The 23,871-nt window shown below is 39.0% G+C and overlaps 2 protein-coding genes and 3 non-coding genes across 6 annotated transcripts; 2 read left to right on the top strand and 3 right to left on the bottom strand.

Moving 5' to 3' along the window:
• Positions 1-502: 502 nt before the first annotated feature.
• On the bottom strand, positions 503-576 carry trnai-aau (transfer RNA isoleucine (anticodon AAU)). Its single transcript has one exon. It is a non-coding gene; the product is annotated as a tRNA-Ile (tRNA).
• Positions 577-1,016: 440 nt separating this feature from the next.
• trnai-aau (transfer RNA isoleucine (anticodon AAU)) lies at positions 1,017-1,090 on the bottom strand. The gene has a single exon. It is a non-coding gene; the product is annotated as a tRNA-Ile (tRNA).
• Positions 1,091-1,246: 156 nt separating this feature from the next.
• trnai-aau (transfer RNA isoleucine (anticodon AAU)) lies at positions 1,247-1,320 on the bottom strand. Its single transcript has one exon. It is a non-coding gene; the product is annotated as a tRNA-Ile (tRNA).
• Positions 1,321-5,430: 4,110 nt separating this feature from the next.
• Positions 5,431-10,314, top strand: gh1 (growth hormone 1). Its single transcript, XM_015038508.1, has 6 exons — positions 5,431-5,536; positions 5,626-5,759; positions 6,678-6,794; positions 8,034-8,177; positions 9,859-10,005; positions 10,088-10,314. Exons 1-6 carry the CDS (start codon positions 5,527-5,529, stop codon positions 10,148-10,150), a joined length of 615 nt encoding a protein of 204 aa, XP_014893994.1. The 5' UTR covers positions 5,431-5,526; the 3' UTR covers positions 10,151-10,314.
• Positions 10,315-12,371: 2,057 nt separating this feature from the next.
• cdc27 (cell division cycle 27) lies at positions 12,372-23,580 on the top strand. 2 transcript variants are annotated; one of them, XM_015038507.1, is made up of 20 exons: positions 12,373-12,545; positions 15,656-15,731; positions 15,813-15,960; positions 16,054-16,179; positions 16,258-16,355; positions 16,437-16,582; positions 17,167-17,387; positions 17,467-17,566; positions 17,640-17,749; positions 18,411-18,510; positions 18,603-18,783; positions 20,036-20,208; positions 21,292-21,444; positions 21,520-21,600; positions 22,008-22,135; positions 22,232-22,349; positions 22,432-22,560; positions 22,854-22,928; positions 23,017-23,146; positions 23,219-23,580. In XM_015038507.1, exons 1-20 carry the CDS (start codon positions 12,519-12,521, stop codon positions 23,308-23,310), a joined length of 2,412 nt encoding a protein of 803 aa, XP_014893993.1. In that variant the 5' UTR covers positions 12,373-12,518; the 3' UTR covers positions 23,311-23,580. The 2 variants fall into 2 exon arrangements, with proteins under 2 accessions (XP_014893992.1, XP_014893993.1); XM_015038506.1 differs by having other exon boundaries at positions 12,372-12,545; positions 23,017-23,580.
• Positions 23,581-23,871: the final 291 nt, after the last annotated feature.

The raw sequence follows: 23,871 nt of genomic DNA, 5'->3' as shown, positions 1-23,871 counted from the left end.
ACTGTTCTGTTTCCATGGATCTAAGAAATACATACGTGATGTTAACTGAAGCTTTAAGAAAAGTGCTGATATTCTCATGTTTTTCAAAATCAACATACATAATAGTTAATTTTTTAACAAATTTTGATGTGTTGGTTTCATTTTCCAGCAGATTTTAGTTTTGACTTGTTGATTTTATTTCCCAGCAGTTTTTAGTTTTGATGTGTTCAGTTCATTTCAGAAACATTTTTTATTTTGAAGTTTTGATTGTCTGAAAGACTTTAGATTTTATTTGCCCAGTAGAAACATTGAACTCAGGTGTATCAAGACCACGCTCTTACAAGCTGAGCTAATTGGCCTACCTTACATAATGTTGAGTTTCCATGGATTTAAGAAATACATACTTGACCTTAACAATGAAAATTTGAGAAAAGTGATCATGTGTGAATATTTTTCAGTATCAATATCTATGCCATTTTATATTACAGCTGTGTTTTATATTATTAAGACTTTAGATCTGAATTGCCCAATATGGGAATTGAACCCATGACCTTGGTGATATTAGCACCTTGCTCTGACCAGCTGAGCTAACCGGCCATACACAATGTTCAGTTTCCATAGATTCAAGAAATACATACTTGATCTTAACTGAAAATTTAAGAAAAGTGCTGATATTCCCTTGTTTTTAAATATCAACATACATAATAGTTTATTTCCCAGCAGTGTTTAGTTTTGATGTGTTTAGTTCATTTCAGAAACATTTCTTATTTTGAAGTTTTGATTGTCTGAAAGACTTTAGACTTTATTTGCCCAGTAAGAACAATGAACCCCTGACCTTGGCGTTATTAGCACCACACTCTGACCAGCTGAGCTAACTGGCCATACACAATGTTCAGTTTCCATAGATTCAAGAAATATGTACTTGATCTTAACAAAAATTTGAGAAAACTAATCGTGTTCTACAAAATCAGTGTGTATAGTATTAAAATTTGAAGGGGTTTTTTTCTGTGTTAATTTTATAGATTTTAGTTTTGAATTGGCCAAAATGGGGATTGAACCCATGACCTTGGCGTTATTAGCACCACTCTCTGACCAACTGAGCTAACCAGCCACACACAATGTTCAGCTTCCATGGATCTAAGAAATAAATACTTGATCTTAACTGAATTTGAGAAGAGTGCTCATGTGCGAATATTTTTCAGTATCAATATATATACAATCTTATTTGCCAGCTTTGTTTTATGTTATTAAAACTTTAGTTGTGAATTGGCCAATATGGGGATTGAACCCATGACCTTGGCATTATTAGCACCAAGCTCTGACCAGCTTAGCTAACCGGCCATAAACACTGTTCTGTTTCCATGGATCTAAGAAATACATACGTGGTGTTAACTGAAGATTTAATTTATCACCTGAGTCATCACCCGGTTGACTGGAAACAATGCATCTCTTTTCACAGGCGATAATAACTAGCTGTGACGTCATCTCCTGGCGTTTATTTTTATTCTTTTTTAGCTGAATGAAACAAGTTCATAAAACATATCCAGTTACAGCCAAATCCTATCAAACACTCATTAAAAGTGATATTTTGTTGTATCTTTAAGAACTAAATATGCCATAAGTTTACACCGAATAAAACATTTTTTTTCTCTAAAATTAAATCAGACTGATTTTTTCTTATTTTAATTCAGTTAAATTTTTTAGTATATGCTAAAAAGCTTAGTGAGAACATTTGTTACAGATTTTTTTATCATCTTTCAGAAGTTTAAATGCATTTGGTAATATCAAGGATTATTGGCTTTGGGTAAACATTTTGGCTTTCCTTCCACAAACTTCTCACAATACGTTTCTGGAGTTCTGACCCATTCCAATTTATAATTATGCAATAAATAAATAAAATCAAAGGCTTTGTAAAATAGATAGTTATACTTTCACTCGTATTTTACTAGGCAAGTTTTGTCTGAAGATGCATCCAATTCATGAATATCAGCACAGATCAAGTTTCAGCCACAACTTTCACATCTAAAATAAGACTAAAAGTTGAACGTTTGTCTCCTTCACATGTTTAAATTCAAACATTATAAATGATGTGAAGCAGGGAGTCTGCTGCAGGACACTGATTCACATGTACAGGTGAGCTGGTCAGTGTGACAGCATCGCCATGGAGACAATGACAACGTAAATATTTAAACTGAGATCAAGGCCACAATGTCTCTGTGATACACATATCATTAATAAACCAAGTGGCATTTAACACAATATGTTCATAAACAAGAGCAATGCAATGACTTTACTCTGACAAACAGGCGGATATAAAACCGTGACGTCGGACTCATCTGGACCCGACAACTAAGGATATACAACTCAACTACACACTGGAGCACACAAAATAACACAGTTAAATACATAGAAACACACTGTAACACACACCAGTATACACACTGCAATGCAAAGAGAAATACATATTTTTTGTCTGTTTTTACTGCATGCAATAACACATCACTGCAAAACACTAATTCATGCAAAAACACACTGCAACACACTAACATACACAGTAACACACTGCAACATACACATCAAACAATCAAGTTTATTTGTGCAGCATATTTCTGGAACAATCGGTTCAAAGTGCTTTACATCGTAAAGATGTAAAAAAATAAAATAAACAAAGAAGTAAAAAGTAAAAAAACAAAAAAAATACAGTCGACAATTGAGAAACCAGTGATAAACATTACATTTTGATCATAATCAAAAATCAAATGTATTGGAAAATTTTCCTTTTATTATGGTTCAAAAGCAACTCTAAAGATGGGATTTAGCCTAGACTTAAAAGAAGTCAGTGTTTCTGCTGTTTTGCAGTTTTCTGTAAGTTTGTTCCAGAGTTGTGGTGCATAGAAGCTAAATGCTGCTTCTCCATGTTTGGTTCTGGTTTTGGGATACAGATCAGACCAGAACCAGAAACCAGAACAATGTAGTAACACACTAATGCATCTAGTGACACACCAGTACTCCCACTAACATCTGAATCAACCTGAATAAACCTGAAGACGATAATAAACCAGTTTTCAGTGTTTGGTAGCTGATAGAATAAGACCTAATGAGCATTTCAAGCCTAAACCTGTAGAATCAACTGCAAAATGAAATTGTGAATTTAGTCCCTGATGTGACACAACATCTCTGTGTTCCCACCAGGGCCTAAATGGGTAGTGTTTGGGTCGGCCCAGTAAGCCGGTTTCAGTGTGTGATTCTCTCCATTTCCTGTAGCGCTGAATAAATTCAGAACCATGTGTGATGCAAGTCTGATCAACTGAACATCTGTGAATAAATTCACACATCTGAGGACGAAAACATCAAACATCCCAGATTAACTCCGATCTCATGTTTTCCTGATTTCATTTCACAAGCCAGAGCAGGAGAGACATTTACTGTTTCCTGACTTTTACTTTGACAATATTTGGTTTTAATCAGAGGTGAGTAAAGTACCCAAAAATTGCACCCAAGTAAAAGTATCACTACTTCAACATGTTTTTACTCAAGTGAAAGCAGAAAGTATCCGTCCAAGAAATGACTCAAGAGTAAAAAAGTATTTGGTAAAAAGTCTCAAATACTGAACTGATCAAATTATCAATCATTTCATATGTAAAAATTACATCATCAGATGGACCAAAATATAAAGCTACGTAGAAATTTTGGTATTTTAAGGACCACAACAACAGTAATTCATAAGTAAAAACATAATATCAGGCAAAAGAAAATGTTTCCAAGAAGACACTGAAGAAGAAGAACGCCCTTCACAAAATGTGAACAAAAGTTTAACTTTTGTTTACATTTGGCCTCAGATTTTAGCGGTTGTAGGATTTCTCTTTTGTGTTTGGTAAAGACCACGAGTCATTTATTTATCTCGTTAGCGCTAGATTCCTACATTTATTCTGGCTCTGTTTACCCAGAATGCTCTGCTCTGTAGTTCGCTTCCTGCTTTTGGAGTGACCTCTGACCCAACCCAGCTTCTCCCCCAGACTTCACAACCTGTCACAATAGAATCAGAATCAGACTGAGGTATGACTCCTCACTCCAGAAACGTCACTTTGCAGTTCACTGGAAGTCACCATTTGACCTTAAAGTCTGAAATCTAAAGTTTGGAGGTATGAATCCACTTCTATGCTCCACAGATCTGGAACAAACTTCCAGAAAACTGTAAAGATGCTGGAACCCTGAGTTCTGGAACACTGATATAATATATTTGCTTGACAATTTTGATGGTGGCCTTTGCTAAAATGTAATGCTTATTGCTTGTTTCATAATTGATTACTGTATTGTTTTCATGGTGTAAAGCACTTTGAACTGCCTTGTTGCTGAAATGTGCTGTACTAATAAACATGACTGATTATTTGATTGATTTTTTTTTGTCATCTTTCAGGAAGCTAAAAGAGATAAAGTATATATATGCAATTTGGAAATGACATACCATTGAAACATGCTAATTGCTTCAATAATTAATTACTATGAAAACCTACGTAAAATCCGACTTCATTACTTAAATGGTTTGGATGTCAAAAATATTTGGAAATGTACAAGTAGAAATGTGGAAGTGTTTGTGAATATACTAGGAGATGTACTGTAAAAATAAGGAAAATTTCAGTTCACAATAACAAAAAAACTGTTGAATTACAGAAAAATTCTGATGGAAATTCTGTGAAAAAAACAGAAAATGTACTGGCAGAAAATTACAGGAACATTCTCTGTTTCTTTCTTTTTTTTTTTTTTTACTGTGTAGCTATAAATTTGGGATGCAAGTTGACACAGAAAGTTACAGGAGACAAACATTTCTATCCTAGAAATGTAGGAAAAATTCTAAATGCGTCCTAAAAATGTGTTACATTTTAACTTCACTGCATAAAAACAAGTTTGTAAGACTATAAAAGCCACTTCAACATCACCTGTTAGCATTTTAGTGTCTGGATCATTTCCACTGATGCAAACTCAACATCAAAACTTGTTCTGCCAAGTAAAGAGATTTCACATTTCTCTCTGTTCAGCGTTAAACTCAACGCGAAAGCAGGCACCTGAAACTCCACAACCCCGTTTCTACAGCACGGGTCGGTACAATACTTTATGGCCCGATGTGTTCAGGAGAGTATTTCCACTGCAGGTTGGACATGTGATATGGTCAAGAAATATAAATGAATACATGAAAAAGAACAAAATGTTTTTATTATTTCATCAGTGTGGTTTGTTCTTTAGTTTTATACAATGTAGCAGTCAAAATGTTGGAGGGTTTGGATGGAGCAGGAGCAGCTTGGAGAACATCGTGTCTGGAGCGGGGTTTCCAGCTCCGACCTGCCTTTAATGCTGCATGAGGATCACTGGAAGGTGTCCATGTTAATGAGACCAACACAGGCCTGTTTGCTCGTTTCATGTTTCTGCTCATGAATTTAAGCATCAAACTTTCAGCTATAAAACCTGAAAACTCTGAGCTGGAACGTCAGAACGCCCAGCAGCCCAACTGAGATCAGATCAAGCAGAACCACAACTGATCCCACATCAGCCATGGACCGAGGTAAGACCCGGACATTTTAAATGTGTCAGGTTGCTGTGAAAACTCTGGTGATGGTGCCGCCGCTCACCTGTCTCACCTGTATCTCCCAGCCATCCTCCTGCTGTCAGTCATGTGTCTGGGCGTCTCCTCTCAGCCAATCACAGACAGCCAGCGGCTGTTCTCCATCGCCGTCAGCAGAGTCCAGCACCTCCACCTGCTCGCTCAGAGGTTCTTCTCTGAATTTGTAAGTCTACGGAAGCTCTGAAGGACAAAAACTGCAACCATCAATGCAGTTACACTGCAAAAACACAAAATCTTGTCAACAAATTTGGGCTTTTATTGTAACTATCTTTATATACTTGAAATAAGACAAAACTGACTTAAAACAAGATTTAGGAGCTTGATTTCAGTCAATAATTCTTTGATATTGATGAAAAAGTTCTAGATCCATTGGTAGATTATTTCAGTTTCCCATGTTATAAGTGAATTAATCTAAAACTTTTTCATCAATATTAAAGAATTATTTACCTAAAACAAGCTCACATATCTTGCTGAAAAGTCACTTGTAAGTTGGTTTTGTCCTACTTCCAGTGTACTGACATATTTGCAGTAGAAACCAGGGTAACACTTTATTTGAAGGGGACTGCATAAGACAAACATGACACTGTCATAAACATGACATAACACCTGTTATGAACTTGAAAGAGTCTTCATGAATGTTTATGACGATTGTCATAAGATCTCAATTGGTAAATAATGGTGTTTTTAGTGCAAAGTTGCACTAAAAGTCCATTAAAAAACTTCAACTTGGCATTATTCAGTAAATAATGACACTTTTAATGCAAAGTTCCATTAAAAGTGGCACTAAAAGTCTATTAAAGGTGTCATTATTGACTATTTACTGAATAATACAAAGTTTATACTTTTAATAAAGTTTAATGAAACTTTTAGTGCAGTTTTGCATTATCAGTGTCATTATTTAACAAATGACAACAGTCTCAGTCTTCTGCACACTGCTGCAAATAAAGTGTTACTGCAGCGGAACCAAAAATACTTGGTAAGATGTTGAGTTTTTGCAGTGTACAGTGGTGTCTATGGCTGTGACTGATGTGTACTTCTCTGTGTACTTCTCTGTGTACCTCTGTGTACCTCTGTGTATCAGGAGAGTTCCCTGCAGACGGAGGAGCAGCGGCAACTCAACAAGATCTTCCTGCAGGATTTCTGCAACTCGGATTACATCATCAGCCCCATCGACAAGCATGAGACACAGCGCAGCTCCGTCAGTACACATCGCAGTACTACACAGTACTACAGAGTACTACACTTCCCTACAGGGAATCACAGTTCTACACAGTTCCAAAAAGAACAACAGAGTACTACACAGAAATATACAGTACTACATTTGAATAGGACGACACAAAACTACAGAATACTACACAATACTACACAGTACGATGGAGTGCTACACAGTTTCAAACAGTGTTACATAGTTCCAAATATTAGAACAGAGTACTACACAGAAATATAGAGTTCTACACTTAAATAGTACTACATAATACAACAGAGTATGGCTTACTTATATACAGTGCCGCAGAGTATTGCACTGTACTACTAAAAACAATAGAATACTACCAAGTATGGCTTACTACAATACAGTACTAAACAAAACTACAGAGTATTATACAGAACTGCACAGTATCAAAGAGTACCTGATAGAACTACAAAATACTATGGTGTACTACACTAAACCTCACCATGTGATAGAGTACTACACAATACTACAAATAATTATAGAGTGCTACATAATATAACACTGTACTATACAGAACTAAATAATAAATACCATGCAGAACTACAGAGTATTATGCTGTACTATGGAAACATATGGCAAAATACTACGCATAACTACAGAGTTCTACTCAGTACCACACAGTACTATAAAGGGCTACACAGTAGCAAAGAGTACTACATAGTTCCAAACAACAGAACAAAGTACTACACTTGCTAAGTATTACACAGTAAAATGGAGTATGGCTACTACTACAGTAAACAAAACTACAGAATAGTATTACACAATGCCAAACAGTAGTAAGAGGAACTAAAAAATACTCTGATGGAATACACAAAACCTCACTATACTACACAGTACTACAGATAATTATAGTGCTACACAATATATAATTGCGCTACACATGCCTTCAAGACAACACACAGGGCAAATCTGACCCACCTCCACCGGGGGCCCGCCTGTCAGATACTGAGAAGGGCAAATTAACCCACGAGCGTGCGCTACGTTGTCAGACACCGCCACTGATTGTTGTCAAATAAAATGGGGGGAAATAACATTTTGACCCCTGGATGATTTCAGTTTGGGGATTTTTAGCCTCGGTGCAAAAAGCTTCGACACCCTGATTTAAGAACTGCAGCTTGGGTCCATTACGAACAGTTCAAATTTCTGGTGGTAGTTGGTTCTAACTTTGAATCCGTTGTGGATCTGCTTTGCACTGACTGGTTGCAGGTTCTGAAATTGTTATCAATCTCCTACCGCCTGGTGGAGTCCTGGGAGTTTCCAAGCCGATCTCTGTCCGGAGGTTCTGGTCCGAGGACCCAAATCTCCGCCAAACTGACGGACCTGAAGACGGGAATCATGCAGCTGATCAAGGTGAGAACCATCACTGCAAAAACGCAAAATATTTAAAAGTATTTTGGTCTGGTTTCTTGTACAGATACCTTATTACACGCAAAATAAGACAAAATAACCTTATAAGTAAATGAATAATTCCTCAATATTGATGAAAAAGTATTTGTTCTTTTGGCAGATTATTTCACTTTAAACATGGAAAGTCTTGTTATAAGTAAAATAATTACTTTTACATCAATATTAAGGAATTATTGACTTAAAACAAGTTGCTATATCTTGCTGAAAAGTTACTTGTAAGTTTATTTTTCTCTCATTTCAAGTGTAATACATATTTGCAATAGAAAAATACTTGGTAAGATTTTTTATTTTTGCAGATATTATAATTGTCAGACGATTTGTAACACCTGAGCCCTCCCAACATGAGGATAAAAAGTATCAAAAGTATCATAGATTCACTCACCAACACTGAAAAATGTTTCTGTGAACCAGCTTCTTAAAAAAAGACTAATTTGTTCCAGATAATTTTATTCTTCATGACTGTCTTGAGTCATAAGTTCCTCATGGAACAGAGTGACTTCAGTCAGAGGCTTCTTCAAATGCACTGTAATACAGACTGCTACAAGATATATATTTTGCCAACAGTCATCACTATTTATTAACTATTTGAGGAATTTGAATTAATATGAGTTACAGCAACATTTAGTTTTCCTTTGGGATAAATAAAGTATTTTTGAATTGAATTTGAATTAGTTTTGCTCAAACTGTAATTTTGATTTCAGAATTATTCAAATCGAATTTATAGTTTGAGCAAAACTAATAAGATTAGTTGTAAGAAGTTAGTCATTTTTTAAAGTTGGTTCAAAGAAGCTTTTTTTCAGTAAAGATTTTAGATGGGAAATCTTGTTTAATCTTCTGAAGAGTAAACAAAAATGTCCGCCTGGGAAGAAGTAATGCTGAAAGTTTTCAGACTATATTTAACAGAAAAAAATCTGATGTTCTGACATCATTCCAAGTGGAGCAGATCGCTCTTAACACCGAGCTTATCTTAAAATGCTATTCCAATAATCGGGAGTACTTAAAGCTACAGTAACTTTTATAAAAAAAATATTTTTTTAGATATTTGTTAAAACTGACATCATGTTCTGACAGGTAATCTGTAAAAAAAATTAGTTTTCCTCTGCCTTCTCTCAGTGCTAACCACAGAAATACGCCACTCGTTCTGAAATAACCAATCAGAACCAGGAGGAGGGTCTTAACGCTGTCAATCAAGCTTATGTAAACACTCCTCAACCCTCCCCCTGTCTCTCCACTATGTTACAGCTAGCACAGCCTGTCATGAATGCTAAGGCCAGTTAGCATGATGACAGATACATAGTTTTCCTGTACACACTGCCATTAGCAGTGCATACATGAGCCTAACTGCCAGCGCTAAGACCCGCCTCCTGGCTCTGATTGGTTGTTTGTGACCAGGAGCATTGCATTTGTGCAGATCGCTAAAGTAGCTCAGTGAAGAGGTAGAGGAGCGCGATTTTTTTCAGATTATCTGCCCCGTAGCATTCTGTCACGACAGACATTTTCAAAATAAAAGTTAATACTGCATCTTTAAGATTGTCAGATGAAAATTGGCATACAACTCTTGCATCAGTCATTACTGTCTCTCTGTGAACCTGTTATCTGAGAAACTGACCACCTGAGCTTGCAGGCCAATCAGGACGTACCAGAGATCTTTACTGACACCTCAACCCTCCAGTTGGCACCTTATGGAAACTATTATCAGAGTCTGGAAGCTGACGAGTCGCTGCGGAGAACCTACGAACTGCTGGCGTGCTTCAAAAAGGACATGCACAAGGTAAACAAAGAGTTAAAGGAAGTCACCGTGATTTAACAATGACACAATGATGACAGCAACAAGGAAATGATTGTTCTTTCAGGTGGAGACTTACCTGACCGTGGCAAAGTGTCGACTCTCTCCAGAGGCAAACTGCACTCTGTAGCCACGCCCTCCCGGATTAAGCCCCGCCCCCTGTAGTAGCGTAGATTCTGCCTGGTGGTGTGTTGTTCCAGCTGAAATTCTGACCTTGTTGTGATGGAAGCTGCCAACAGGAAGTGATGTCACAGCAGTCATAATATGTAAAATAAAGTGTCTGTGTTGCATTTATCTCCTGTTGTTTTCTCTGACTGTTAAGGATCATCCTGCAAAAAACTTTACACAGATCACCTGAAATAGAGCACTCCTTCTCTGGTTTTAACAGAACTTATTATTCAAGTCCTGATTAATTATTAAAACCTGATTTATTATCTGCAAAAGTCACAGTTGAAAGAGCCATTTTTGCCCTTAGTTCATCCAAATACCTCTGGTAACAATGCATAAGAATATATTTAAAAAAGTCATCTGAATTTTTCTGTTTTTTAATAACAAGTGTGTCTATAAGAGTTGTTAGGTTGGACAGTGCAATAGCACTCAATGGCATAGAGTAGCACTAAAAGTAGAAAGCATCCGTCCAAGAAATTACTCAAGTAATAGTAAAAAAGTATCAAATTAATTATTTAATATTTAAAAATTACATCATCAGGTGGACCAAAATATAAAGTTAAGTGGAAATTTTGGTATTTTAAGGACGAAAATAAAAATTATTCAAGCAACAAAAAGTAACATTAGGCAACAGAAAATGTTTTCAAATCAGTTTCTGTCAATAAAAAACTTCTGGAACTTTAACAAAAACTGCAGCTGTGTGTCTGTGTCTGGTGAACTTTTGTCTAAAACATGTTTGTTTTTCATTCAGAGGGTAGAAAATCCAGAAGTTTTATTGAAGTAAGAGTAGAAACAATTCATCATAACGTTACTCAAGAAAGTCATACGTACAGCGTAGTAAACATACTTCTAAAGAAGTTACTCAAGTAAATGCAGCTGAGTAAATATAACTACTAACCATCCAACTCTGAATGTAAGTACAACAGGAAATACAAATCATGACACGAACTCCCTCTGTACAAGCCGTCATTCGATCCAGGACCATTCTGTTCTGAAGAGTCATAAACTTCAAAGCAGCTAACTCCGGTTTAACGTCCTTAGAGCAGCAGCAGCATCAGGATTCAACGCTGTAATTCAAGATTTCAACACACATCTTAACTTCCCCTTTTCCTGTACGGATGAAAGGAGGGATAAAATAACATCGCCGCTGTTGGTCCAGAACTTTCTATCTTCTGGAATATTAGAGCTTCGTGTTGGTCTGCTGCTGATGTTTGGCCCTGATTTAAGGAAATATTCCACCACCATACGTCTACCTGGGACAGGGTGTCCAAGTAGGTCTGGCGTATGAAGCAGCGCAAATAAGTTTAGTCCAGATAGAGATGTAAAAATGTAGATAACTTTCTGACAAAAAAACTGCTAGCAAATTTTTGATAAATATCTACTAAAAAATGTGTTCTCATGTTTGTTTGTTTGTTTGTTTTTTGTGCTTTTTTATATTTTAAAAAACAAAGACAACATTCTTGCAATAAAATTGATGGATACATTTTCTTATATGTGATGTTTATATTTGTAAAATAAAATTATTTTTTGTATTTCCTTTAAATTTTAATTATATGTACTTTATGCTGTGAGATTTAGAAATTTAAGTAAATTTGTTGCAGTTACTCCATCAAAAACCTAAAAATGTTCAAAACTGCATTTTCTATATCAATGTATATAAACAAAGTTGCTTCTTTATTACCTTAATTACCTAAATGATGTATAACGTCAGTTTTGAAACCATTTTTTGTTGTTTTTGACCTTTTGAGATCTAATTTTGAAGCAAGAACATGCATGCATAAAGAATTTGTTGACCATTTAATTTATTTAAGTTGCTAGTTTGACATTAAAGCTAGACATGTTTTAAATTTAGTTTTTATTCTCAGTGCAGTTAATTATGTATATATTGTTTCCAAAAGTAAAATGAAACTCTCTCCACACGCTTTGAGCTTACATTTGACTTTGTTTGCATTTTATTTTCATTTCTGCAGCCTTAAGTATTCTGTATATTTTTCTAAATCTAATACCTGAATCTAAAATTATTTGTATAAATAATTATTAATAAAAACATTGCATCCAGAAAAAACAGTAAGAAACTTGAAAAATTGTGATTTGAGTAAACAAACAGCAAACAAATAACACCAGGGGGCGACAACACAGATTTATTACCCACATTACCTAATTTGTCCGGCAGGCGGCGCAATCAACTGCTTCGGGTCTCTTCGGTATTCTTCGGGTGTGTTCGGCAGGTAACGGTCGGTACATTCAAATGTTCGGCCGGAGCTCCTCCAGAGAGTGAAGTGAAGAAAGAAACGGACGAACGGAGCCGATAGACGGCGTGCGGAAGCGGAATGACGGTGCTGCAGGAACCTGTCCAGGTAGGAACACCGTGTTCTAGTGCTGTCATGATCCGGGAGGGCAGAGTTCTGGAGCCGGCCTGAGCGGCTGCATTAGTCCGCGCTCGGTGAGCTTCTCCCCGCACCAGGCCGCAGCTCGGCCCGTAGCTTTCCTGGTTGTTTCACCTGTTCATGTCCACATACTTCGGCTTCCTCAACGGTCAGTCTGGGGTTAACCCCGAACTGATCCTGTTACTACCTGCTCTGTGTTAACTGACCCAGGGGGCAGAGCCAGACTTCTTTAGAAAATGTCTAATTTAAGATGTTCTTTGCGGCCAGGAAAAGAATCCATGTACTGGAGAGGATCTTCTGACCTTTCCTGACATGGATGGTTTGATATCTTTATTGGGGTCAGTTTTCAGTTTTTTAGTGCTTTTTTTAATATCAGGAAATGTTCTGAACATATTGGTTCTGTGAAGAATCAGGCTGGTTGAGATTCTATACTGGAAGCCTCATACTCAAAAACCTGTTTTAAAGTCCAGATTTAGACCAATCTCAGATTGTTTGGTTAACTGTGTGTTAGCCGAACCCTTCAGCAGACCCAGCGTCTTTTATATACTGATATGTAATATTATTATTTGTCGATTTATGGGCATAATTTACATAGTATACTATATTTTAAACACAATTCTGAACATCAGCCTAGCTAGCCCTGCAGAGCTAACTGTTAGCTTGCTACTACCGGGTGTTAGCCTTCTCTAGCCGGCTTCAGGTTGCAGGATTTAGCCGGTAACGCTGTCAAAGGCCCGGTTCTGTTCTTCTGAGGCAGCCCCTCCTGTTTCTTGGGTCTATTCTGAGCCCAGGTCCTCCGCACGGAACCGAATTAGCCCGCAGCTGGTTAGCTGCAGCGGCTATCATCAGCTAGCTGAAACTGTTAAGGCTTACCTGGACAGGTGTGCTGGTGACAGAGCAGTCATTCATGTGCGTGAGGGTTACTATTTGACAGATTGTTATGATAAATAACAAACTAACAAGTTTAGTCGGAAGAAACGACAAGAACTCGGTGAAACAGTCGATTTCTTGTGTTTACCTACAGCAGGGTCCAGGTCTGGAGAACCCCCTGTGGAGGGCGGGTTGTGGTAAACACAAACAGAACCATGTTCTGGTTGTTGTTCTCTGCAGTGTGTTGGTGTCCCAGCTTCCTGTGGGTCTGGAGTAAAGCAGTGGGGTAACTGTTTGGACCGAACCCTCCAAGAGGGGAGACTTTCTTGGTCAATCAGAACCGTTAAAATTGTTAAATCCGGTTCTAGATCTAGAACCCAGGAACATGAAGATCCAGACCCAGTTGGCTCCCACTGTGATCAAACTACAGTCGATTTTTCTGTTGGTTAATCCGACTGGAAACGGGGTGTCCTAAGTCTTGTCACATGGGCCAAAAATCGACAATTCAAGAGTACTTAAGGGCCAATAAATGTAAAAGAATAAATGAATAAATTATAATAGAAAGATTAAAATATAATCAAGTAATTAAATTCGTCTGTTTTTGTTATCTGTTTGTAGAAGAATAATGTTATTCATTGTAGATCTAAAACTTTAAAACGGTTTTGCACATTTTCTGCATTAGAAGAAATGTCGTTTAGTTTTGAAATTATTTTGGGCTTGATTGAACAAAAACTTTTGTGTCACTTTCTTTCAAAACACTTGTTATATTAAAACAAGTTAAGCAAATTAGATAATAGGTGATTTAGGGACAGCAAATTCGGCTCAGTTGACACAAATATGGTTCTGGTTTTTACTAAAGCTTGGTTATAAAAAGAAATGTACTTGACATTTTGTGATGTAAAAAAATTATGTTGGTAATAATTTTACTCTGATAAAAAATATAATTTAAAATTTAAATTTGGGACCACACAAAATAACTCCAATGGCCAAAAATGGCCCTTGGAATTGAAGGTTCTGCTGTTCTGAGGATGAACTGGTTCTGGTTCTGGTTCTGGTTCTGACTGAGGTAAACGCAGCTCCTATCGCTGCGTTTACGACCTCAAACTGAGTGAAATATTTCAAGCTTTTCTTTCTTATAACTTTCATTGTAGCTTCGTCTCAGTAAATTAGAATATCACATCAAATTGATTAAAAATATATTTTAAGTACTTTTTTATTTTCAGGCTCTCGGTAATTGGTCTGGGTTTATTCTCAAAACAATAATTACTGGGACAATTATTGTTCAGTAAAATATGTCACTGTGACAGGCTTAGTCTAAAATGTCCTGGTGGATGTTGATTTGATTGTGGACTTCAGACAACCCAGTGGACCAGAACAGGCTGCTGCCATGGCGACCTAGATGATTGCTGACTGAGGAAACTTCTGGACTTCCAGAAACATGGATTCTGGTTCTCTCCACTTTTTCTCCAGACTCTAGGAAGAGTGGAGCGGTTCTGGACTCTACAGATACTAGAACCTTGATCTATAAATGAAAAGCAGACGCTGAGCAACAGTCCGGTTTCGGGGGTTCTGGTTCTGGAACGGTTTGATACGAGGAATGTAACTTTCGTAGCCCAGGTGTGGGATTTGTCTGAGTTCAGTGGATCTTGATTTCCTGAGGTTGTTCCTGTTCCTGGTGGACTTCGTCCTTCCACTCAACTTTCTATGAATAAGCTGGGTCATAGCATTCAGTGTCTGACTTCTGCATGTCTGTCCAGTCAGCAGCCTTTCCCTTGACAGCATTGGTACAACATGAACAAAACATTTGTACATTAAAAAAGCTTTTTTATTGATAATCCAGGAGGCGCCACCAAGTTTAGTTTGAGTTCTCCTCCGTTTTCTCTCTGTGTTTTATTATCAGATAGTTGATCGCTTATATCATGGCATTTATGTTCTTATCCTTCTGCATTAACAACTAAAAATGTCGTCCAGCAGCTGTTGCTGTGTCCAGTTTGGTGATCAGTTCAGATCTTAAATTGATTTTATTATTTTTTTGAGACTGGAAATAAGACGTAGAAAAATTGGGTTTGTTCAATGTACTGCTGGTCCTTTTTAGAAAATTCTTGCCTCTTTGTCCTGCATGTTGCTGAGCCAAAGTCAGCTTTCCACTCAGGTGGACAATAAAGACTTATCCTGTTCTATCTGATGGTTCTGGTTCTGTCTGTGTTCAGGCTGCTGTGTGGCAGGCTCTCAACCACTATGCCTACCTGGATGCTGTTTTCCTTGCAGAGAGACTCTATGCAGAAGGTAAAACACATCTAACTGTCTGTCAGGTTAGTTTTCCCATCTGCTTACCTGTCTCCATGGTTACCTGTCTGTCCTCCCCAGTGCGTTCAGAGGAGGCCCTCTACCTGTTGGCTACCTGTTATTACCGTTCTGGGAAGCCGTACAAAGCTTACCGACTACTGAAGGCTCACAGCTGCTCCACGCCGCAGGTTCGATTCCTGCTGGCCAAGTGCTGCGTGGAACTCAGCAAGTAAGGGCGCACACACACACACACACACATCTTCACACACACACACACCTTGACACACAGTGATGTCTGCCTCTCAACCCGTCTGCCTCCCAGGCTTGCTGAGGGAGAGCAGGTTCTGATTGGTGGAGTCCTGAACAAACAGAAGAGTCAGGATGACATCATCACTGAGTTTGGAGACTCCGCCTCCTTCACGCTGTCGTTACTGGGCCACATTTACTGGTAAGCAGCTGGTGCTCCCCGTGTCTTACTGGTGTGTGAGGCGTTCCAGCTGCTGACTCCTGTCCTGTTTCTGAGCAGCAAGACGGACCGAGCTGCTAAGGGTGCCGAGTGCTTCCAGAGGAGTTTAACCCTAAACCCATTCCTCTGGTCGCCGTTCCAGAACCTCTGTCATCTAGGTAACACACACACATGCACACACTCTTGCTACATGTCATGTGACTGTGTGACTTCAGAAAACATTGTGGATTTTATTCCAGGAGAAAAGCCGGATCCAGATCAGGTTTTCAGGTTGTCGGCTTTGCAGAACTCCTCTTTAGCCCCGCCTCCTCCTCACATAAGCCCCGCCCAGAACCCGTCTCATCGTCTCGACACTGCACTGATGGAAACGCCGCAGGACACACTGGTACAAAAAATGCACATTAATTACCTGATTTAATACTCAGATTACATTACGGTCAGGAATTCTTTTTCATACCAAATCTGATTTTAATCTTTTTTTTTCCTGCTTTCTTTTCTGAAAAAGAAACTATAAATGACAGAAAATGTTTTTGTGAGTTTTGGACCAGGCTACAAAAATTTATTCTAATATTATCAGAACAGAGATGTAATTTTATCAGCAGAAATGTCCTAAAAATCTGTAAAACCTTTATGAAAGTATAACTTCACAAGATGCTCAACATTCCTGATTTACACTTTTTATATTTCATGTTAGAGTTCTCATAAAATTAATATCTTACTCTGCTGATATTACATCCAAATAAATAGAAGCTGTAAAACACGCTTGTCAAACAATATGGCCGCCCTGCATGTGGTGACATCACTCTGAGCTATGAAACCTGATTAGTGCATCGGTGATAACAAAAAAATGTTATCTTAAAAACAAAATTTGATTAATCAATAAAATCGATTTATTTTCCAGACTATGTAATCTGATCATGTTCCAGTAATCAGATTACATTTGTCCCTAAATCTGTCCCTGTCCTCCAGGAGTTGAATCGTCTGAATCTGGAGTCGTCAAACGGGAAGCTGACGTCTGATTTGTCCATTTCATACATTGACTCCTCCCTCATCTCCCCGGAAACCGGCTCGCTATTGGGCAACACGGTTTCCATGGCATCAGCTGGCACTCTGCTGGCTAAACAGAACAAACCCAAGAGTGGGCGGAGCTTACTGGGGGGTCCTGCCGGCCTCAGCCCCCTGACGCCCAGGTGAGTGGGCTGGAACAGGTTGCACACCTGCTCAGGTTTTAGTTCTTCCCCTTTGCTTTGATTTCTGCTTTCTGCACAGTTTCGGCATCCTGCCCCTGGAGCCGAGCCCTGGAGACCCCACGTATTTGCAGAACTATTCGGCTACAATGGAAACACAAACGACAGCTCCCAGCAAGAAGGTGAGAACTCACCTGAGACCAGGCTGTGATTCAGCAGGAAGTGTTTGACATCACCTGTCTGCCTCCCCGCCAGGCCGTCTCCAGGATCAGTCAGTCCAAGTCCGTCTTCAGTCAGAGTGGGAACAGCAGAGACGTTCTTCCCATCCCCTTCAACCAATCGCAGACCTCAGCACCTCACACCAGGTAACTGCAGCAGCCAGTTGCATCGTCCTGGCACCCAGTGTCTTCAATTTTGTCCCAGGAATTATTACGATAAATGATAATAACACTGCACATCTGAGAAATCCTTTAATCTCCATGGCAACCATTCAGCTGTGCAAAACACCTAGGTGGACCTAGCCTCGCCTTTGTGGCGTAGCTCCTCCTCAGAGCTGCAGCGTCCAACCTTCAGAGCTTCACACTCAGTTCCTTCAGACTAGCTACCAGCAATTAGCAAACACCTGGTGGTTCTACTGAGCTCATTATAGGAGCTGCTGCTCAGAGCATCGCTGGTAAAAATGTTAATAAAGGAGCCATGTTGTGATGACTTCCTGGAGATGGGGTTTCAGAAAGATCAGGAGTTTTAAAGAGACAGAGACCCAATTTATGAAGTCTAATATTTTTAAGTCATATTTGATCTATGCAATATTTTTAGAACAATTGGAAGTAATATAGTTTCTTGATTTTGCTATTAAATTGTTCTTTGTACCTGGAAAACACATACAACTGCCCCTTTAAACACCCCATTGACAGTCAGTAAGACGGAGACACTATAAATACAAACAAAACTGGAAATTATCAACTAATTTTAATTTATCATGCAATTAACTGGTTTATAGCTTATAGACGCCTGTCTGTCCCACAGTGGTTCTCCTCAGGTTCTCAGTCCCAGTATGTCTGGTCCTCCAAACGTTCAGCCCAGAAGAAGCTCCAGACTGTTTACCAGCGCCAGCTCCACTGCCAAGGTACACGCCTCCCACCCACCGTCCGATTCCCAGTGCTCCCAGTCCAGGGGCTGCAGAGACCCGGTGAAGTAACGCCGGTTCTGTTTCCGCAGGAGAACAGCAAGAAGCTAAAGATGAAGTTTCCTACGAAGATTCCCAACCGGAAAACCAAATGTAAATCTGCGAAGACGGCGAACAGCAGCAACCTGAACGAGAGTCTGGACATCCTGAGGCTGGATCCCAGTTTGAACCTGCCAGACGCCAGGATGCCCCAGTACCAGAGGGCCGCTGCAGGTACCGCCAGAACAAACGGCTTCCTGTGGGCTGCAGGGTTCACACGGTGCTGGAAATCATAGAAAATGTTTGGTCTGGAAAGTGATTCAGATTTTATCTGCACGGTTTCGTGTTAAAGTTTTAACAAACTTTTAGGAGAAACGTGACCTTGTAGAGAGTCAAGTGATTATTTGTTAAGCGTTTAAGCATTTAATTTGAACAAAAAGATTATTTACCTCAACACAAACTGATTTCTAAGTTACTGAAATTGGGGATTTTGTTTATTAAATTAGTGGGGGATCAATCAGATGTAAACACAGGAAAAAACTAAATCTTACAAAGTATTTTTTATTTTATCTAGTTTCTAGTTACAATTATCTTAATTATCTTGGCACACCTAAAATAAGACAAAACTAACTCATAATTAACTTTAAAATTGAATTGATAATTCCTTAATACTGATAAAACGGTTCTATTTCCACTGGCAGATTATTTTATTTATAAAATGGGAAAAATGTTTTTCTATATGTAAAATAATCTGCTAGTTGAAAAAGTACTTAAACTTAAACTAACTTAAGTTTTTTTTAAAGCCAATAATTCCTTACTATTGATGAATTTTTTAAAATTCTTTTGACAGATTATTTCACACATAACAAGACATTTCTCCCATTTTATAAATGAAATAATCTGCCAGTAAAACTAGTATTTTTTTATCAATATTTATGAATTAGTCTTAAAATAAAATCCTGTATCTTGTTGAAAAGTTATTTTTTATGTAAAAAAAAAAAAATATATATATATATATATATATATATATTACATATATATTACAAGTGTACTCAGATATTTACACTAAAAAACAGACAAAGATACTTTCTAATGTTTGTTTGAGAGATATTTCTAAACAAAATTGTAAAAAAGGCATTATAAATATCAGTAATAAACGTTGCCACATAACAGTGAATTGAAAATGTCGTCTTTAGTTCATGTTTATTTTATCTGCAAAGTTACTTTGGAAACTTTCCTTTAAAAGCTTTTGAAGTTTACGGTGGGAAAAATGAACAAACCCCGAGGTCAGCTGATCTATCTGCAGCCAAATAACTTAATATTTATATGTTAATATTTAATTTCCCTTTGGGTTCAATAAAGTACTTTTGAATTTTAATTAACTGAACTGGTTTTGGGCCAAAGCTTCAGTTTTTTTGAACTCTGATTAACCTAAACCTGAAGCCCAGGTCTGATGGTGCCACACGCGGTTTGTGTTTGTGTTCAGACGGCGTGATGGCGTTGCTACGGGAACTGGGGCGGGGCTACCAGGCACTGTGCTCCTACAGCTGCAGAGAGGCCATCAACATCCTGACGTCTCTGCCCCCTCAGCACTACAACACGGGCTGGGTCCTGACGCACGTCGGCCGCGCCTACTTCGAGCTGGCCGAGTACATGCAGGTGCGACCCAAACCCAGCAGACTCTCAGGGTTCACACGCGTTCCTGAAATCCTGGAAAATGATTTCCAGGATTTCAGGCAAAACTGGCAATTGTTTTCATAAAAACAAGCTTGTGGTCATTTGAAGTTACTAACCGCAGGCTGCAGACTCAGGAAGTCAGAACGTAACTGCAGGACAGAGGAGATTTCCTCCACCTGACTCAGTGAAGTCTTGGTTCAAAGACGACACATGTGTGAAGAACAGAGCAGACTGGGAGGCCCATGAAGGAAACTGTTATTATTTCAATTTCCCATGAAGGAAACTGTTATTATTTCAACAGTTTATTTTGTCCCTGCTATAAAATGTAGAATAATATCACAATAAAAGCGTTTTTAAAGTTAGGAAAGTGCCTGATATTCAAACTCTACAGTTTTGTAATAAAGTAGAATGTAATGTTTGATTAAAAGCATAAATTTGAAAAAATGTTATTTACATTTCCAACTTGAAATTTTCATAAATTTCATTAAAAAAATAAGAGAAAATCTCATTGTTTGAAATTAAATCAAGAGTAAACCTTTCGTTAGAATTACCAAAATAATTTCCAATAGCTAGAACAATTTTTAGAATTTGTTTATTGTAGCTTTCTTTGTATATTGTGTTTTAAGCATGTAGTTTGAGCAGGAGGATCATTTAACACAATCTGGGTTGTTTTAATGTATTGAGTATGCATTATTCTCAGTCACTCAATAACTAAAATAAGAGTTGTCTTATCTTTTATACATTAAACAACATTATTTAAGTTTTTCATTTTGGTCAGGTATTTATGGTGTGTAAAAGACACATTTCAAAACATAATTTTTTTTATATTTCAGTTTATTTTGTCCCTGCTATAAAATGTAGAATAATATCACAATACATTTTTAATAACAGTAATAAATTATGTCACATAATAGTGAATTATCTCCAAAGTGTGGCCTAGGAAAAGTTCGGAAATTTTCCTTTAAAAGTGCTTGAATTTTATTGTGGGGAAAAGTGTACGAACCCTGGATTTTGCTCCACCTGTGCTGGTTTGTCACCTGATCGCCATGGCGACCTGTGTTGCAGGCGGAGCGGCTGTTCAGCGAGGTGCGCAGGATTGAGTCATACCGCGTGGAAGGCATGGAGATCTACTCCACCACGCTGTGGCACTTGCAGAAGGACGTGGCGCTGTCGGCGCTGGCTAAGGACCTGACGGACATGGACAAGAACTGTCCTGAGGTGAGGAGCGCACCTGGACGCTCAGGTGAGCTCAGGTGAGCTGGCTGCTCAGGTAAACTCTGTCTGTCTCTGCAGGCCTGGTGCGTCGCAGGAAACTGTTTCAGCCTGCAGAGGGAGCATGACATCGCCATCAAGTTCTTCCAGAGGGCCATACAGGTGAGCAGCTTTAAAACGGTTAATTGAAGTTTTAGTTTTTGAAGAATTCATCTTCGGAAAATCTGGATGCAACCAAATTGTTTGACAAGCCTCTTTTACAATTTATATTTATTTGGACTTTGAATTAATGTTAAAAAAAAACAACAGAAGGCCAGGCTGGGATTTTATTTTTAAATTACAAGAAAAAAAGTCATCATATAACCAGAATAAAGTCATAACATTAGGAGAATGAAGCTGTAATTTTATGAGAATTTTTCTTGCCAGTTGGTTGGATGAACTTCGTACATTTCTGTGTAGAGATTCATAAATTCTGATATTTGAGTTGGTGAAGCCTGTAGAAACCCTGTGCAGATGTTCCCGAGCTGCCAGGTGTTTTCTCACCTGCCTGCCTCTCTCACCTGCCTCAGGTGGACCCGGGGTTCGCATACGCCTACACCCTGCTGGGTCACGAGTTTGTTCTGACTGAGGAGTTGGACCGAGCTCTGGCCTGCTTCAGGAACGCCATCAGAGTGAACAACCGACACTACAACGCCTGGTATGGTAACCATGGAAACACATGACAAGGGGTGTAATCATGCTGTGAGATATAAAGAGCGCTAAAGTGTGTGTGTGTGTGTGTGTGTGTGTTCAGGTATGGACTCGGCATGATTTACTATAAACAGGAGAAGTTCAACTTGGCAGAAATCCACTTCAAGAAAGCTCTGAGCATCAACCCTCAGAGCTCCGTGCTGCTCTGCCACATCGGAGTGGTACGCATGTTTGCTTCACCTGCCCACCTGCGTGCAGCCCGGCTCTAACTCTATGTGTGTGTGTGTGTGTGTGTGTGTTTAGGTGCAGCATGCTCTGAAGAAGTCTGACGCTGCGTTAGAGACTCTAAACAGAGCCATTGGCATTGACCCCAAAAACCCACTCTGCAAGTTCCACAGAGCCTCCATCTTGTTTGCCAACGATAAGTACAAGGTAAGCCAGACCTGATCAGTCGACACAGAGACAAGAAGTCAGACTTCACTAGTTGACGCAGAGATTAGCTTGTCAGACCCAATCATTCGACACAGATTAGCTCATCAGACCATACCAGTCGACAAAGAGATTACGTTAGCAGATTCGATCAGTTGACGCAGAGACGACAGACCAGACTTCATGAGTCGACATTGATTTCGACATTGATCAGTCGACATGCAGACATTGGTCCAAACTTGTTTAGTAAAGCAGAACCTACCTGGATCAGTGTGATCAGAACTGTCTCCCTGCAGGCGGCCCTTCAGGAGCTGGAGGAGTTGAAGCAGATTGTTCCCAAAGAGTCTCTGGTTTACTTCCTCATAGGAAAGGTAGGAGTTGGTTCTGCCAATCAGCTGCCTCTTCTGATCTTGGTCGCGTTTTTGTTTTTTCCTGTATGACCATTCTTCTCCTCAACAGGTGTATAAAAAGCTGGGTCAGACCCACCTGGCTCTGATGAACTTCAGCTGGGCCATGGATCTGGACCCTAAAGGAGCCAATAATCAGATAAAAGAAGCCATTGATAAGCGATACCTGCCTGAGGATGAAGGTACGGTTTGCTTCACCTGTCTCTTTCACTCGTCTGTCCCTCTGACTCACCCTCCCCTCCCTGTTTCTGCAGTGGCTGAGGTGGATGACAGTCAGGACAGCAGCTTCATGACGGACGCCGACGACACGCAGCTCCACACGCCAGACAGCGATGATGTTCTTTAGCCCTGCCTCCCATGTTTGCCCCGCCTCCTGCTTGTGCCCGCCTCCTCTAAGTGTCAGGAGGAGAGGCGTTGCTAGGCAACGTTCTGACAGACAGACAGGATTTACGTTTAGCTCCACCCAGTCCTCCCCTCCCCGTCCTCTGACTGGCTGAAACAGACTGCTGCTGACCTGAAGCCCCTCCCATTAACCCTGTGACATCACAGCTGTTTTTTTTTATGTTCTTTTTATCATCCTGACGTAAATAAATCAATAAAACAAGTAAACACTGCACACTGCTTCTCTGTCTTTGTTCCATTTGCGAGGCAGAGTAGCTCCCTGTGGCAGTTTTAACGACGTCGACTCGAGTTTATTTGTTTAGCACATTTCAGCAACGAGACACTTCAAAGTGCTTTACCATAACACAGAACCAATGCCATCTTCAAGAAAATATTAATCAAATGTATTGATTAATGTCCAAGTTATTATTAGTCAAAGGCAACTCAAATAAATTAGGTTTTCAGTCTTGATTTAACTCCGTTTCTGCTGTTTTGCACTTTTCTCAAAGTGTTTTTGAGAAATGCT

This window comes from Poecilia latipinna, unplaced genomic scaffold (genome assembly GCF_001443285.1).
Source record: "Poecilia latipinna isolate Pla-1442-1.1 unplaced genomic scaffold, P_latipinna-1.0 Scaffold443, whole genome shotgun sequence".
Classification (NCBI taxonomy): Eukaryota; Metazoa; Chordata; class Actinopteri; order Cyprinodontiformes; family Poeciliidae; genus Poecilia; species Poecilia latipinna.
The sequence above is the reverse complement of the archived record's forward strand: the minus strand, read 5'-3'. Positions and strand labels throughout refer to the sequence as shown.